Raw genomic sequence first — 14,408 nt, 5'->3', positions numbered from 1 at the left:
ATAGACACTCTCGGGAGGCCTTCAAGAGTTTACTAGACCCTGTCCAAGGGGTATGTCCCCAGAACTTAGGTGTTAGGTCATGCTCCACCCTGAGGGGAGCCCTGACACTCACCTGCCATGACCTGGTCTTTTCTTCTTCAGTGGTGAGGCTCCCTCCTGGGGTTTCTTGCTATTCCAGGTACTACCCATCAGAGACATTCTTGGGGCTTCACCTCCCCTACACCCCAGCCAAGCGCCAACCCTCAGGGCTGCCGAATGGTGGATCTTCGGCCTGTTCCCCAACTTGCCTATTCCCGATGGCCGCGAGGCATACAACTGTCCCTGCCTTTGCATCTGACCTTCCTCCAAGGCTCCTGCCCAATCTTGCCTCAATCTTCTTTTACGACCCTGGATCTGTGGAGGGTCTTTCTTTGGTCACAAATGTGGGTGCCCTCCAAAACAAAGCAGAATGAAGAAAAGAAAAGAAAAGAATGAATGAATCTGGGTGTGGGCTTCTGCACACCCCACTCACAGGCCCGACATCTGTGGCCCCACCACAGGAGGCCGTTCCGGCGCCTTCCTTTTTTTCCCCTGGGACAGTGACAAACTTGCAGAAGGTATGACACTGAATGACAGCCAGCATGGCTTCATCACAGGCAGGTCTTGTCTGCTCAACCTCATTTCTTTCTATGATCAGGTGACTCATAACCTGTATGAGAGAAAAGCTGTTAATCATATACCTCAACTTCCAGAAAGCCTTTGACCTGGCATCCCATGAGGTATTGATCAGGAAACTGGAAGATGTTGGGCTCAACTGTGGGACTGTCAAGTGGGTGTGAAACTGGTTGCAGGGTAGGATGCAGAAAGTCCAAATAAATGGATCAGTATAGTCCTGGTGAGATATGGGTAGCAGCATACCCCACGAGTCAGTACTTGGCCCAGTGCTGTTCAACATCTTAATCAACTACTTGGATGAGGGAGTGAAAAGCCCATTGGCCATGTTCATGAATGACCCTAAGATATGAGGCTGTGCGGACACACCCGCAGATAGGCTGCAAATGCAAGCAGACTTAGACAAGCTGGAATGCAACCAGATGAGGTTCAACATAGAGAAATGCAAAATGCTGCATCTGGGAAGGAAGAGCCCCCAGCACACTTACAGGCTGGGCATCGTTAACCTGACCAGCACTACAAATGAAAGGGATCTGGGGGTAACAATAGACCCCAGTATGAATATGAGCCAGCAATGCGAAGCAGTAGCCGCTAGGGCCAATAAAACTCTGGCATGCATCTCCAGTAAAACCAAAGTGATTATCTCACTTTATTCAACATTGGTGCAGCCGCAGCTGGAGTATTGCATCCAGTTCTGGGCGCCGCACTTCAACAAAGTCGTGCTAAAGCTTGAGATGGTCCAGAGAAGGGTCACTCATATGATCAGGGACTTGCATGGCAAGCCATACGAGGAGAGACTGAGGGATCTCAGACTCTTCAGTCTAAAGAAAAGAAGGCTGAGAGGGGACCCGATTGCGGCTTACCGCTATAACAGAGGTGTACATCAGGGGCTCGATGAACAACTGTTCACCAGGGCGTCCTGGGGAAAATCTAGAAACAACGGCCACAAACTCCTGGAAGATAGTTGCAGGCTGAACATTACAAAAAACTTCTTCAAAACTAGGGTGTCCAGATTATGAAACAAGCTCCCCCCAGAGGTTGTACAATCACCTACCCTAGAGGTATTCAAGAGAAGACTGGATGACCACCTGGCTGGGGTCACCTGACCCTAGATGTCTTTCCTGCTCATGCAGGGGGCTGGACCCGATGATCTTTCAGGGTCCCTTCCAGCCCTATGATTCTATTATCTTTTCCAGACAGGTGCACAATACTCTGATGCTGACTATGATAGGGCAAAAGCTGAAGTCCAGTGTTGTGGCTGCAGCTCCCCACATTGATCCAGCAAGCTTGGCTAGCAAGTTGTTTTGGGATTTGACTTTTGCTGCTGTTTTCTTTAGATGTTCCTGGAAAGTCAGGGTGCTATCTAAAGACACCCCCAAGTATATTGGGCAGGAATCATGCTTTAGTCTCTGACCACCCATTTAGAAGTTAAGTTGTTTTTTGGTGCTGGCATTGTGGAGATGGAAAACACTGGATACAGTTTTGGCAAGACTTGGCATGAGCCACCATGTGGTGCAGTAATCTGCCAGCTTTGTCACATCTTCATTCTGGGTTTGGTCCAGAGTGTGGAAAGATGGAGTTTGGCACAACAGGTGTCATCAGCATAGATAAACTTGTGGGATGTGGTTGTTGATAGATCATTTATGTATAAGTTGAACAGGGTTGGGGCCAGCAATGAGCCCTGTGGAAGTCCATAGGCCTGTCTCCTCTATGTGCTTGTCCCCTGCCCAAGGTGGACTCTGAATCATCTGTTACAGAGGAGTGTTTTGCAATAATTGCACTCACCCACAACCCATAAAGGACATTATATCTCACTGTAGCTTTCTGGATGAAACTGTCAGCAGTTTTATTTAAATCTACACTTCTGTTTCTACAGTTGATTTTGTTTCTACTGTTTCTTCTGTTCTTTTGTTTCTATTGTTTCTACTGTTGATTTTGAACACAAATTTATCCATCTTGCTTCACCTCTGGCCCTATTCACATCCACTATCTCACCATGAATTGTGGTGCCCTGGTCTAATTCTGCCCTTCTGCACAGCCACATAATGTGCTTCTGCCATCTACTGGTACTAGCTTGTAAAAGCTTAGTTTCAGGGCAAAGCTTTTAACATAACAGAGATATAACGTGTATCACATAAAACCACAATGGCCATGGCTCATGGGTGCTGAGCACCCACTTTTTTTTTTTTGGTGGATGCACCCACCGAGTCGTTGCCTACGGGGGCAGCACCTCCTAGGGAGCTAACCTCAAGTGCGGTGCTCCTGCTGGCAGTCACAGTGGCAGATGTTGGGTGCACAAAGTGGATGTGCACACACTGTGGCTCCCAAGTGCTGTAGAGGTTGTGGCCTGGGGCACTTTGGCTCCCAATCAAGGTAAGCACTGTTGAAGGAAGGATTGCCAGCCTAGGTTAGGACTCTGAGCCAGCACTCGGGGGACATGAATTCAGTTTCTGAGCCAGACACGGTTCTTTGGGTAAATGCAATATTTTTTATTAGACAAACTAAATAGTTGGAAAAAATGTTCTTTGCAAGCTTTTGGGTACAAACACCCTTATTCAGGCAGAGAGAGCATTTGCAGTTGTTTGTGCTCTCCTGGGTGGGATAGAAGCCATTATGTAAAAATGCAGGTCTGTGAAAATTCAGTTTCTGAGTCAGCCACACACCTTGGGCAAGTCACTTAATCCAACCCATGCCTCAGTTGTTCTCTGTTAAGTGGGAATGGTAATTCTCCTGTGCCTTACAAGAATATGGTGAGTTTGAAGGGTAACCGGATGCCTGAGGAACAGAGGGAGAGAGATTTTCTTTCCTTTGATTGCAACACATATTTTAAGATAGTGTGACCCCTTCCCCAGCCCTGGCCCTTGCCTTTCATGACCTACCAGGGTGTCAGGGCTCATAGATCAAGAATCGCTGCTGTAACCCAAGGGACAGAAGTTCCTGCTTTAAAATGGGGAGAAGCTTGTGTTCCCCCAGCTCATGACCCAAGCTGGAAGTGATTCCTTCCTAGGAAGCCTTGGGTGCCCGCAGGAATCACACGAGGGAATCCTCAGCTGCAGGGGCCTCTACGTACCCCTCTGTGGACACAACTACAGTATAAATACTAGTGATAACAATAACAATGGGTCTCACTCCCTTGGAAACATGAGGCCAGACTCAATGGGACCAGGTGCCCAGCTAAGGTAAATTAGCCACCATGCCCCAGGAGTCAGTAGTGAGCAGACAGAAAGACTATAGGGCCATTTGGTTTTTAAACAGTCCCTGAAGCAGAAATATTACTTAAAAACACAGTCAGGCTGTGCCCTGCCTGGGGCAAATGCTGGTCAGGGGCATGTAGGTCCCTGACCAGGATGCCTCCCTGTCCCACTGGCACCCCAGCATGCTAGGTCTGCCCAGGGGGTAAAGCTTCCCAGGCGCTGGCACTGCTGGAAGGTCCCTCGGCCGCGTGGCAGCTGCCGGAAGACAAGGAGTTAAGGCTGTACCACAGGGCTCTGCTTCTTGCTGAGGGAGGGGAGGGGAAGGCTGCTCTGCTCTTGCTGCTCAGCAGACGGGGGTTGAACTTCCTGGGTCAGACAGGGCTGCGGATGCTTCCATTGTGAGCCTGGAGCTGCTGCTCCCCAGCGGTCTCTGGGCCTGGCAGAGACCTTCAATACAGCCCTTCTGTGCCCAGCCTAGTGGGGACTTTCTCCAGTGGCTGCAATCATCCCCTTGCACAGTCCTCGGCTCTGCCGACACCAACTCCCGAGCCAGAGACTTCAGGTAATAGAAACAGACCTGGGGAAAAGTGCTGGGGCAGGCAGGGCAGGGGCCCTGCATCCACGGCCCCTCCGCACCCATCTGCTCCCCGGGGTTTTCGAGTCCCAGAGCTGCTGCCCTTGCTGACACACACAGGCCATGTCTACACAAGGCGCTTAATGCGCAGTAGCCTAGTAACACTGCACAGTAGCAAGTCACAGTATGGACAGTGCTAATGCACTGCTGCACAGTGTTATTAGGCTACTGCGCAGGAGTGTCACTAAAAAAGCATTCGGTAGTGCTACGGTGCAGTAACTGTAGTTACTGCACATTTACTTAGTACATCGTTAAGCAAGTACTAAATTCAATGCGTAGTAATGACTGTCAGGTATCCAGGTTGTAGCCATATTGGTCTAGAGGCAGAAGGAACCAGAACTCATGGTAGAGGTGACATCTGTTATTAGACCAACTAGATTTTTTTTTTTAAAAAGCTTGCAATTAAGGACATTTTTTTTGCAAAAATCCAGTTGGTCTAATAAAAGATATCACCTCTACCATGAGTTCTGATTCCTAGTAACAACTATGCATTAATGAATGTGTAGACATAGCCACAGACTCTCACTCCTGGCAGCTCTGGCAGGAACCCACCCAAATGCCCTTGGATTAGGACGGTAAGAGCAGCACTAGATTTTCAAAGCGATGAGACTTGGGGGGTATCTGCAGCATGTTGGGGGAGACAGGAAGGGATGGCACCAACATGATGAGCTGGGGGGTTACAGGAGATCCAGGAAATGATATATTTTTGCAGTGACTGATGTTCCCATATGCTTCATAGGCCTTCTTGAGCGTAGAAGGGACTGCAGCAAAAACACTAGTTAGTTATATACTAAAACACAGCTCTGTGTTCAGTGCTCCGGTGTGATATGTTAGTATTCCCAACCCTATTGACAAAGGCCATGGAGACATTTCCTTGCAAGATGCAAAAGCCTGAGAACCCAGCAAAACAGTGTTTCTTCCAGGACTGAACAGCTCACATGCTAACAATAGGGACATGGGAAACTATTTGCTTGGCCTGGTGAGTTTTGCTGCAACACTTCAACTGGCCCAGTGTCTCATGTGCTGAGCCACACACCCAGGTTTTGTCATTCATAGTGTGGGCACAAGCGTGTTGAAGGCTGCAGCCAGAAGCAGCAGTGATGCCATGTTTCACAATGCTGTTACAGAGAAAGGTACAGAGAGACCCAGAAGTGGGCATCTGTGAAGTGATCTGCAATGGAGAGGGTTCCTTTGTAGCCTCCCTCTCACAGCAGCTTAGTCAGCAGAGGACTCTGGACCTCAGATGTAGTTAAACATCTAGATGTGTAACCTGAGTCTATTTTCACACTTGTTTTTGGCACTCTGGCAGCATATACAAGGCCTCAAAATGGGCAGAAAATAGGGGTCAGATCTATGTGTGTGCATAAGTCAGAGGTGTGACAAGAAAGCTCTACATCTGTTCTGTCTTCTGTGCTATATAGGGACTGCAGGCAGTAAATGGTAACTTAGAGCAACCTCCAAGCTGCTCTATTTATGCTGAAAGTCAGGCAAGGCATTGCATAGCCCTTAAACAAGAAGGGCACCTACACACGTATAGCAAGGCTGCTCTGACATGCTATAGTTACCAAGCTTGGTAATTGCCGTGCTCCAGCAGACTCCGGTGTCATGTGTATCAATGTCCCCGTGCTGTGAAATGGTGCCAGGGACACTTTAACTAAAGCTCATCTGATGCTTTAACTAAAGCTCAAAAATGGATGCTCTTGCTGCCATTTTTTAGCGTGGGGATGCTGATACATGTGCTTTAATTAAAACTGATACATGGGTGCTTTAATTAAAAAATTAACTGATACATGGGCGCTTTAATTAAAGCAGCTCTTGGAGCCACTCTAATTAAAGTACCCCCTCCCCCAAGCATGTGTATAAATGCCCAAAGGGTGCGGAACTGACTTATAGACAGCTTCCTAAAGTGCAGCTGAGTGTGCGAGGCACCATGGCCAAGCTGAAATCCCCAAATATTAAAAAGCCAGACACACAAGGCAAACAAGGGTGAAGTTTCTTTGTGTTCTGTCAAGAGCTGCAATGGGGTGGAGCTTTGAAAGTCAGGTTAAATTGAGAAAATCTGACGTTACTAAATTATTCTTTCTGATTAATTGGGTTAAACAGCAGCAGAATGTGGATTCTGGGCATGGTCTCCCTCTGCAGTCAACGCAACAGAGCAATAAAAAGTAGAACTTAGCTCAGCTCAGCCATAAGTCTTACATCCGTGCAGAAAAATTCTTGAGTTCTTTATGGGCTAATCGGGCCTGCCATTTGTTCTATAGCTGAACATTTTTAATAGGGTGTATTTTTTTCCCTCTGCGCAGTTTCCCACAGTATCCCAAGAAGCCTCTAATGGGCAGCATGGTGTAGTCAGCAAGAACCTAGAAGAGTCTCTGCAGCCCTGCCCTGCTGTTGACCTGCTGTGCAGCCTAAGGCAAGTATTCCCCCTTCTTCATCCCATGCTTCTGCTTCCCTCCCACCATTGCTTATATCAATGGAGCTACTCAAGAAATGGAAATCTAGACATTTCAGTTCTCCTCAGAGCAGGACCAAAAATAAAAATATCAGAGATTTTCACACACACAAATATTCTGAAAAAAATCTCTTTAGCCTTGTTATGAAGTTTCAGTTTTGTTAAATTCAAATGCCTCAATTTGACCAATGTGCCATGCAGAATCAGAGAGAAGTAGGATTGGAAAGAGCCTTAGGAAGTCTAAACCCCATGACAGGAGAAGTGTGTTCAAGGTGGGGCTTGACCTCATGACCATAATATTAAGAATCCCATGCTTTGATGGCTGAGCTAGTCAGGCACCTAAAAGAAGCCTTTAATATATTAGTTACAGCATGTTAATGTACATGATATAATACAGGAATCAAAATCATGACGCTGAAAAGAAACATTCTGACCTTTCCATGACAAAATGCTTTGGTTATTCCCATGTAAAAATGTCGACAAAATCAATCCAGCCTCATGAAATGCTTAGATTTTGTCAAATCAGCCTTTTCTGGTGGAAAAGCTTCTGTCAGAACATTTTTGGCTGGTTCCCATGGCAGGATCTGTGACTGAGAGACTGTTCCCCCAGTACTGTGTGTCACAGGGCCTGGCTATTAGCTCACCATTATCCTCACCATTGTCCTGTACCATAGACAAGCAGCTCACCTAATGTCACTTAGCCACAGTCATCTCTGAGGCTGCAGGTCACACTATAAAAGGCTTTGGGCCTTATGATTAATACTGGAAGGTGCTGAGGTGCTCCAGTGATTTCAGCACATCCTAGGATTGGGCCGTAAAGGATTAGGGTCGGGGCAGTTTTGCTCTGAAGAGGATTCGAAACTCTTTCAGAGCCTCCCCAACCATCCTGCTCATCCTGATGGGCTTCAGCATCACCTGCGACCTCCCAGGCATTAAGCCTCTACTGTGGTGCTTGGGGCTTTGACAGCTTTGTTAGACTTGGCAGAGCACTGCATGGATCTAATTTACTGGGCAGGAGCTACTGGCACTACAGGCTGCTGCTCTAGGACACTGTCGGCCTCCCCTCTAGCTGCTCCCCATCTTGGGAACGGAAGAGGCAGCCAAAGCAGCAGGAGCAGGGGTGGTAGTGATAAGTAGCAATGATCACTGTGCCAGCTGAGAGAGTGAGAAAGCTCAGGGTACCGTAGGTTCTCCCAGCCGTGTCCCAGACCTCAGCCAGGCCACTGGCCTGCTAATCCCCCAGACACTCCCAAAGATGTCATCACTGCTCTGGGGAAAATGGTGCCACCACACTGAAGGGCCCTGCCCAAGACCTCACAGTTCATGCTCTTCCCAACTGGAGAGTGTCTCACTGAACTTCCCAGTCCTGCCATTACCCTGAAACTCCTGGGTCAGGGGAGAAAGGGGAGGGTAGAAAGGTGGAGGCTCCTGGCAAGGCTGGATTCAGTCCCATGCAAGGAGGGAGAATTTCCAGCAGTGGTTGATGTCCTGATTGGTATGACTGGTGGTGGTGACAGCACACGAAAGACAGGCCTATGCATTGTGAGGATAATGTGGGGACTGAATGAGTGGCCAATAGACAATGAGTGCAAATATGGGAGCTGAAATTGGTGGGAAAGCAGAAGGTAAGTGAGGTTGGGACCAGCCATCCTTGAACTGGTAGGGCTGTGGCAGAGGCAGCAGGTTCTGAGAGGAGGAAATCTTGTGTTTCAGGGGCTGGTGACCCTCAAGGAAGTGGCTGTGTATCGCAGCGAGGGGCAGTGGGCTCTGCGGGGCAGCCCTCTACAGACGGCATGCAGGAGAGTTATGAGACTTCAGCCATAGTCGGTAAGGACTCCTTTTCCCTTAGATAATGGAAGCTGAGGGGTCTTGGAAGCAGCCAAATTGGTCTCCATGAAATGTTTTTGACTAGTCCCCCAAATCTGGGGGGGTCAGCATATTTCGTCTCCAGATCTGGTGTCTACCAGATGCTCCTTCAAAGGCTTCAACGCCCACCTTGAGGACTAGATATGAGGGATGAGGGGCAGAGTTGTTCCTCCTTTGTGGTGGTGCTTGTGGGGGTTCATGTTCTGGTCTTTTTAATCTCTTCAAGTTTGTTTCCCCTTCTTGTTCTCCTTTCTGAGGTTCTCTGTCTCCCCTGCAACAGGGAATGACTCCTGACTGTTTGGTTCCTCTCTCTGTCCCAGTAGGTGAGTCTCCAGTGAGTGTGAGGGAGGCAGAGAGTCCCCAGCAGGTAGGTCCTGAGTCCATGGATCTTCAGGGGATGGTGCTGGAAAGAGCCAAAGGGGACCTTTCCCAGACCCCCGAGCATGAAACTGCTGGTGTGAATCGCCGTAGGTCACTCAGGCACAAGGGAAAGCCACCAGGGGAGGTTGAGCTCAAGGACACCACTTGCAAGGAACCCCCCGATGCAGAGAGGCCCAACACATGCAGTGAGTGCGGGAAGGGCTTCCGCTGGCGCTCAGCCCTCATCGACCACCAGCGACTGCACACGGGTGAGCGCCCCTACCGCTGCCCTGACTGTGGGCGCAGCTTCAGCCGCAGCTCCAACCTCACCACCCACCAGCGCCTGCACACGGGCGAGCGCCCCTACGTGTGCCCCAACTGCGGTAAGGGCTTCAACCACAGCTCCAACCTGGCAGCCCACCAGCGCGTGCACACAGGGGACCTGCCCTACAAGTGCCCTGACTGTGGCAAGAGCTACAGCGTGAGCTCCTACCTCCTGCGGCACCAAAAGATCCACACAGGGGAAAGGCCTTACCAGTGCGACGAGTGCGAGAAGAGCTTTGGGCAGAGCTCAACCCTGGTGATCCACAAGCGCGTGCACTCAGGGGAGAAGCCGTACAAGTGCCCTGCTTGTGGCAAGTGGTTCCGGAACAACTCTGACCTGATCCGGCACCAGAGGATCCACACTGGGGAGCGGCCCTACCAGTGCGGCCAGTGCGGGAGGAGCTTCAGTGAGAGCTCGCACCTGACAAGGCACCGCAGAACTCACACGGGGAAGAGCGCCCACCCCTGCCCAGACTGCAGCAAGTGCTTCAAGAGCAGCTCCCGGCTGGCCAAGCACCAGCGCGCTCACACAGGGGAGAAGGACTACTGCTGCCCCGACTGCGGGAAGAGCTTCAACCGGAGCTCCAACCTCATTGTCCACCAGCGGTCCCATCTGGAGCAGAAGCCATACAAGTGCCTGGACTGCACCAAGACCTTCAGCTGCAGCTCCCAGCTGATCAGGCATCAGAGGATCCACACGGGGGAGAAACCCTACAAATGCCTGAGCTGTGGGAAGAGCTTCACCGTCAGCTCACAGCTCACGTCACACCAGAGACTCCACACGGGAGAGAAACCTTATCACTGCACTGATTGTGGGAAGAGCTTCCGTCACAGCTCAGGGCTTGTTTCCCACCAGAAAAGGCATAGAAAGGAGGGGGGCTCTGTCAGCATCCCAATTGTGGTGACCGCTCAAACCTTACTGCACATCACGGTGGTGCCACCACACAATGTCAATCCTTAGCATCCACGGGTGGTGATGCGGTAAGAATCTCTAGAGCAGATCAGACAATTCCCATCCAACTCTCACTGGAAAAGGGGTTTTTTTTCCTTGGCTTAAGTTAAACATATTTGAGCACTCCTACAATCCATCTCTTCATTACACCAAGGTGGGAGAACATGAGGCATTATGGAAAACTCAGTTCAAACAAGGAGCTTGGCATACAGGCGATGCTGGGGCAGGAGCTATGTGAACTGTAACCCTTGTGAAGTGCCGCAGTCTCATCTCCAAATTGAAATATTTCTGATGTGGGCTGAAATTTTCATTCAGTGTGGAGGGGAGGGGCATTGCTCTACAGGCTCTGAAATCTCTTCCTGAATTCCAGGAGGGGCTTATGTCAGAATTACAGGCAAATGAAACACAAAAGAGCTGGCAAAGAGAACTAGCTGAGGCACTGCCCTCCCATCCCACCACAGGTGGAAAAGCAGGACAAAACACAGGGTACCTTACTGCATTAGCCAAGGAAGCTGGCATGAGAGCCTGTGTGATTTGTAAGGTGTTGGAAGAACACCTGTGTTTGTTCAGGTTACCTCCGGGGAATAAGGGGTCCATTTTGGTGAGATGATACAGTCAGACAGCAGCTAATAAAATTCAGATTTTTTTCCCAGTGGAATTTATTTTGGTACCGCATGGAAGCAGATTTGGCAGGTGGGAACAGCCAAAGTATGCAAAGATTTGTGATTTTTCTTTTCTCGTTCTGGGCTTGTCTAAGGGAAGAATTTGTTCTGGCTCAATTTGATTTAACAGCTTCAGTTAAACCAGCACAAAGCAAATTCAAAATAAGCCAGTTTTCAACCAATTTCAGAATGCACACAAGAGGCTAACACTGATTTAGCTAACTCATATTTTAACCAATTCAGTTGGTGTGCACATGACTGTCCATGTTTCCAAGGCTACCTTTGCAAAGCATAACACTGAAAGACTTCTTCAAAAGAGAAGGAAGGTTGATATTTGGAGCACAGAGTGGAGGGCTGTGCCATTGCATATCTTTGAGCATGTCCAAAGAGAGAAAGCAGCATTACCAGGTCAGAACAGAACTGCAATTGAGGCAACTAAAGTTTCCATGAAGTGAGGTGTCTGTATATCTGGTGAGAAACCAGCCCTCCTGAGCTGTCAGTCTGAGTTGGAAGGCTTATACACATACAGATTTCACATGTTAAGTAATAAAGACTTTTACCCACAACTTGATGGCATTTCTTTGTCTGAAAACTGCACCCAGTCAAATCCAAAATGCTCTAGCCAGTGGTGGACAAAATGCTTTGGGCTGGAGTGAAAGCCTGCTTCCTACTAAAATCACCACTTGGTCTCGCTCAGCACAGGGGAAAAGTAGAGACATCTAGACAAGAGTTAAGGTTTAGGGTGGTGATAAGACTTATCAGGCCCCTCACCCTACTCTGGTCAGCCCTCAGCCACCCCCCGGGCCTCAACTCAGACACCCCCAAAATTAAGTCTCTTGCTCCATTCCAACTGCGCAGGCTCTTGTGGCTTTCTCGTTTCCCACATAATCAGCCAGGTCAGAGGCATAACAGTGCAGCTAGGGGCCTGGGGCAGCAGGGACACATCGTGGTGGCAATGATTCCAGCTGCTGATGCTACTGATGTGACTGTGAGGCTGCAGTGACAGCTGTTATTTTTCTGCCCCTCACTCAAGTCAGCATCTGGGCTGCTACCCCAGTCACCCTGCTTAAGTTATGCTACTAGCGTAATATCTCCCCCCTGCCCACACCTCTCAAAACAGAATCTGTTGTGCAGCCATCACTCACCTCCATGATAGCTAGGTCCAGGCCAGGAAACAGAGGGGCCTGGGTAGTAGCCCTGAGCAGCTAGAGTGAACTCCAGGGCCTGTTTGCATTCAGAAGCCTGTACAACATTCCCTTTTCAGTCCTTATGGTCAAGCCAAGTCCTCCAAAGAACCTCTTCCTATACCCCATTTCTTCTCCAAAGCCTTCTGATATCTTTGTGCTCCCCCAGGACTTCAGAATACCCTCCAGCCCCAGGTCTTGTTTCTCTCTCACCTCCACTGGCCAGGGTAGACAGTATCTCTGCCATTGCATTTGGTTACCTCTACAGTGCTCTACGGATGCTAACTATAATTATTATTCATCACCACCATCATCACATCAGCTAGGCTGTTCCAATGTGCAGCCTGTTCAGCAGTGTAGGATGTGGTTGCATCCCCGGGGCAGTCCAGCAATGCTTACCAAGTTTTCCTGCATGAATCAGGGCCATGGAGGTTCACGGCTATGAATAGGGCCACTTCCACCTCTCTTTTAGCCCTTATGCCAACATGGCAGCTCCTGCCACCAGTCCAGTCATGTCACTTGAAGGGGACCTCTACAGACAGGAGAGTAAATAAGCCAAATAATTTTAGAGAAGCCTTTGCCCTTTTCAGAGACTCAAACCTCTTAGGTAGGACACAAACGCTGCTGCCCTCTTACCAGTTTCCAATGTCCTGCCCCCGTCTGTTTACGTCTTTGCAGTATCTGGAGTGGGGTACAAGAGACTTGAAGACTGTCTTCTCACTCAACCTATCTCCATCCAAATATATGCACACTCACACACACTGGGAACACTTCTAGGGAATAAAAACCTCCTCTGGAATCAAAGGCACCGATCCCGTTGGAGCCTCCCCTGCCAGAGCTATTGCCAACAGAGAAATGGTCAAGAGCACACTATTGATGGCAGAAAGGGCCTGAGGTTTTAAAGACCAGCTCTACACTAGAAACTTCTTCCAATACAGTAATATCACTTAGACACTGGGATTTTTACTAGTGCGTTTACCAGCATGGCTTGCTTTGCTTAAGATAAATGTTATAATCCAGACTGGTAAGGCACATTTTTGCTGGCAGAAGTTGCAAATAAGTCAGGAGGTCCTGCTGTACTCAGCAGGCTGACCACATGCCAGCTTTCCTGTGTGCAGAAGTTAGCTACTGCCACAGGAGGGCTCTGGTCGCCAAGGAAGGAGGGAGATGGTTTTCTCTATCTGTCCATATCAGGGATTGAGCTTCCTGGGTCAGATGCTGCTGTCGTCTCCATTGTGCAGTGTGATCACAAGCTGCCAGAGAGAGACTTCATTAAAGCCCTGCTATGCCCAGCCCAGGGGGGGACTTTCTTAGGCGGCTGGAATCAGCCCTCCAGGGCAGCCCTGGGCTCTGCCAACACCCGCTCCTGAGCCGGAGACTCAAGGTAATGGAGAGAGACCTCTAGGAAAGCGCTGGCATGAGCAGCACAGGGGCTTTGCGCACACAACCCCTCTGCACCCATCTCTGCTCCTTGTGGTCTGTGAGTCCCAGAGATGCTGCCCGCACTGACATACACAGGCTTTTACTCCTAGTAGTTTTTGCAGGATCCAGTCCAGTGTCAGGAGAGTAAAGATCTCAAGAATGGGAGAATGATCCAAGATCCCAGCCAGGGGGGAAAGAGAGAAAGCAAAACAGTAAGGGGCAGCAGGAGCAGCCAGTGGGGAGAGGTGACCATCCCCAGCCCTGCCCAGACCCCTTCCCTGCAGCCGCTCTGGGCAGAGCCACTGGGCTGTGACCAAAGTGAGGAGCAAAGAGAGAAGCCAGTCCCCATCCCTGCCCCTGCCTGGTCCCTGCGCAGAAGAGACAATGTTAGGGGATTTCTCTGCAGAGGTTCTTTGTATTCTGCTCTTATGTTTGGGTGAGCCAGTTCATTAATCAGGGACTGTTATAAATGTCTCCATAGGTTTAGCTCCTTCAGGAAGATGCTCAGTCTGTGCTGTAATAAGGGGACTGAGCATCTTCCCAGCATCACAGATGCTAAATTTTCTGTCTGCAGGGGAAGGACTTGGGGGAAGTGGGCTGTGACATGGACCAAAGACCCTTTAAAAAAATATCACCCTTTTAAAAGCTCCCCTGCCATCAATAGTGTACTCTTGACCATTTCTCTGCTGGCAATAGCATCTCTTTCC

The 14,408-nt window shown here is 49.4% G+C and overlaps 1 protein-coding gene across 1 annotated transcript in view; it reads left to right on the top strand.

The window, feature by feature from the left end:
* Positions 1-4,209: 4,209 nt before the first annotated feature.
* LOC106722841 (zinc finger protein 271-like) overlaps positions 4,210-14,408 on the top strand; it is a 14,405-nt gene continuing 4,206 nt past the window's right edge. Inside the window, exons 1-4 of the mRNA XM_014525189.2 lie at positions 4,210-4,407; positions 6,783-6,892; positions 8,645-8,758; positions 9,118-10,347. Of these exons, the coding sequence (XP_014380675.2) occupies positions 8,725-8,758; positions 9,118-10,347 (1,264 nt within the window). The 5' untranslated portion in view covers positions 4,210-4,407; positions 6,783-6,892; positions 8,645-8,724. The remainder of the gene's footprint in view (positions 4,408-6,782; positions 6,893-8,644; positions 8,759-9,117; positions 10,348-14,408) is intronic.

This window comes from Alligator sinensis, unplaced genomic scaffold (assembly GCF_000455745.1).
Source record: "Alligator sinensis unplaced genomic scaffold, ASM45574v1 scaffold1391_1, whole genome shotgun sequence".
Classification (NCBI taxonomy): Eukaryota; Metazoa; Chordata; order Crocodylia; family Alligatoridae; genus Alligator; species Alligator sinensis.
Note: the sequence above shows the minus strand (reverse complement) of the source record. Positions and strands in the feature narration are given on the sequence as shown.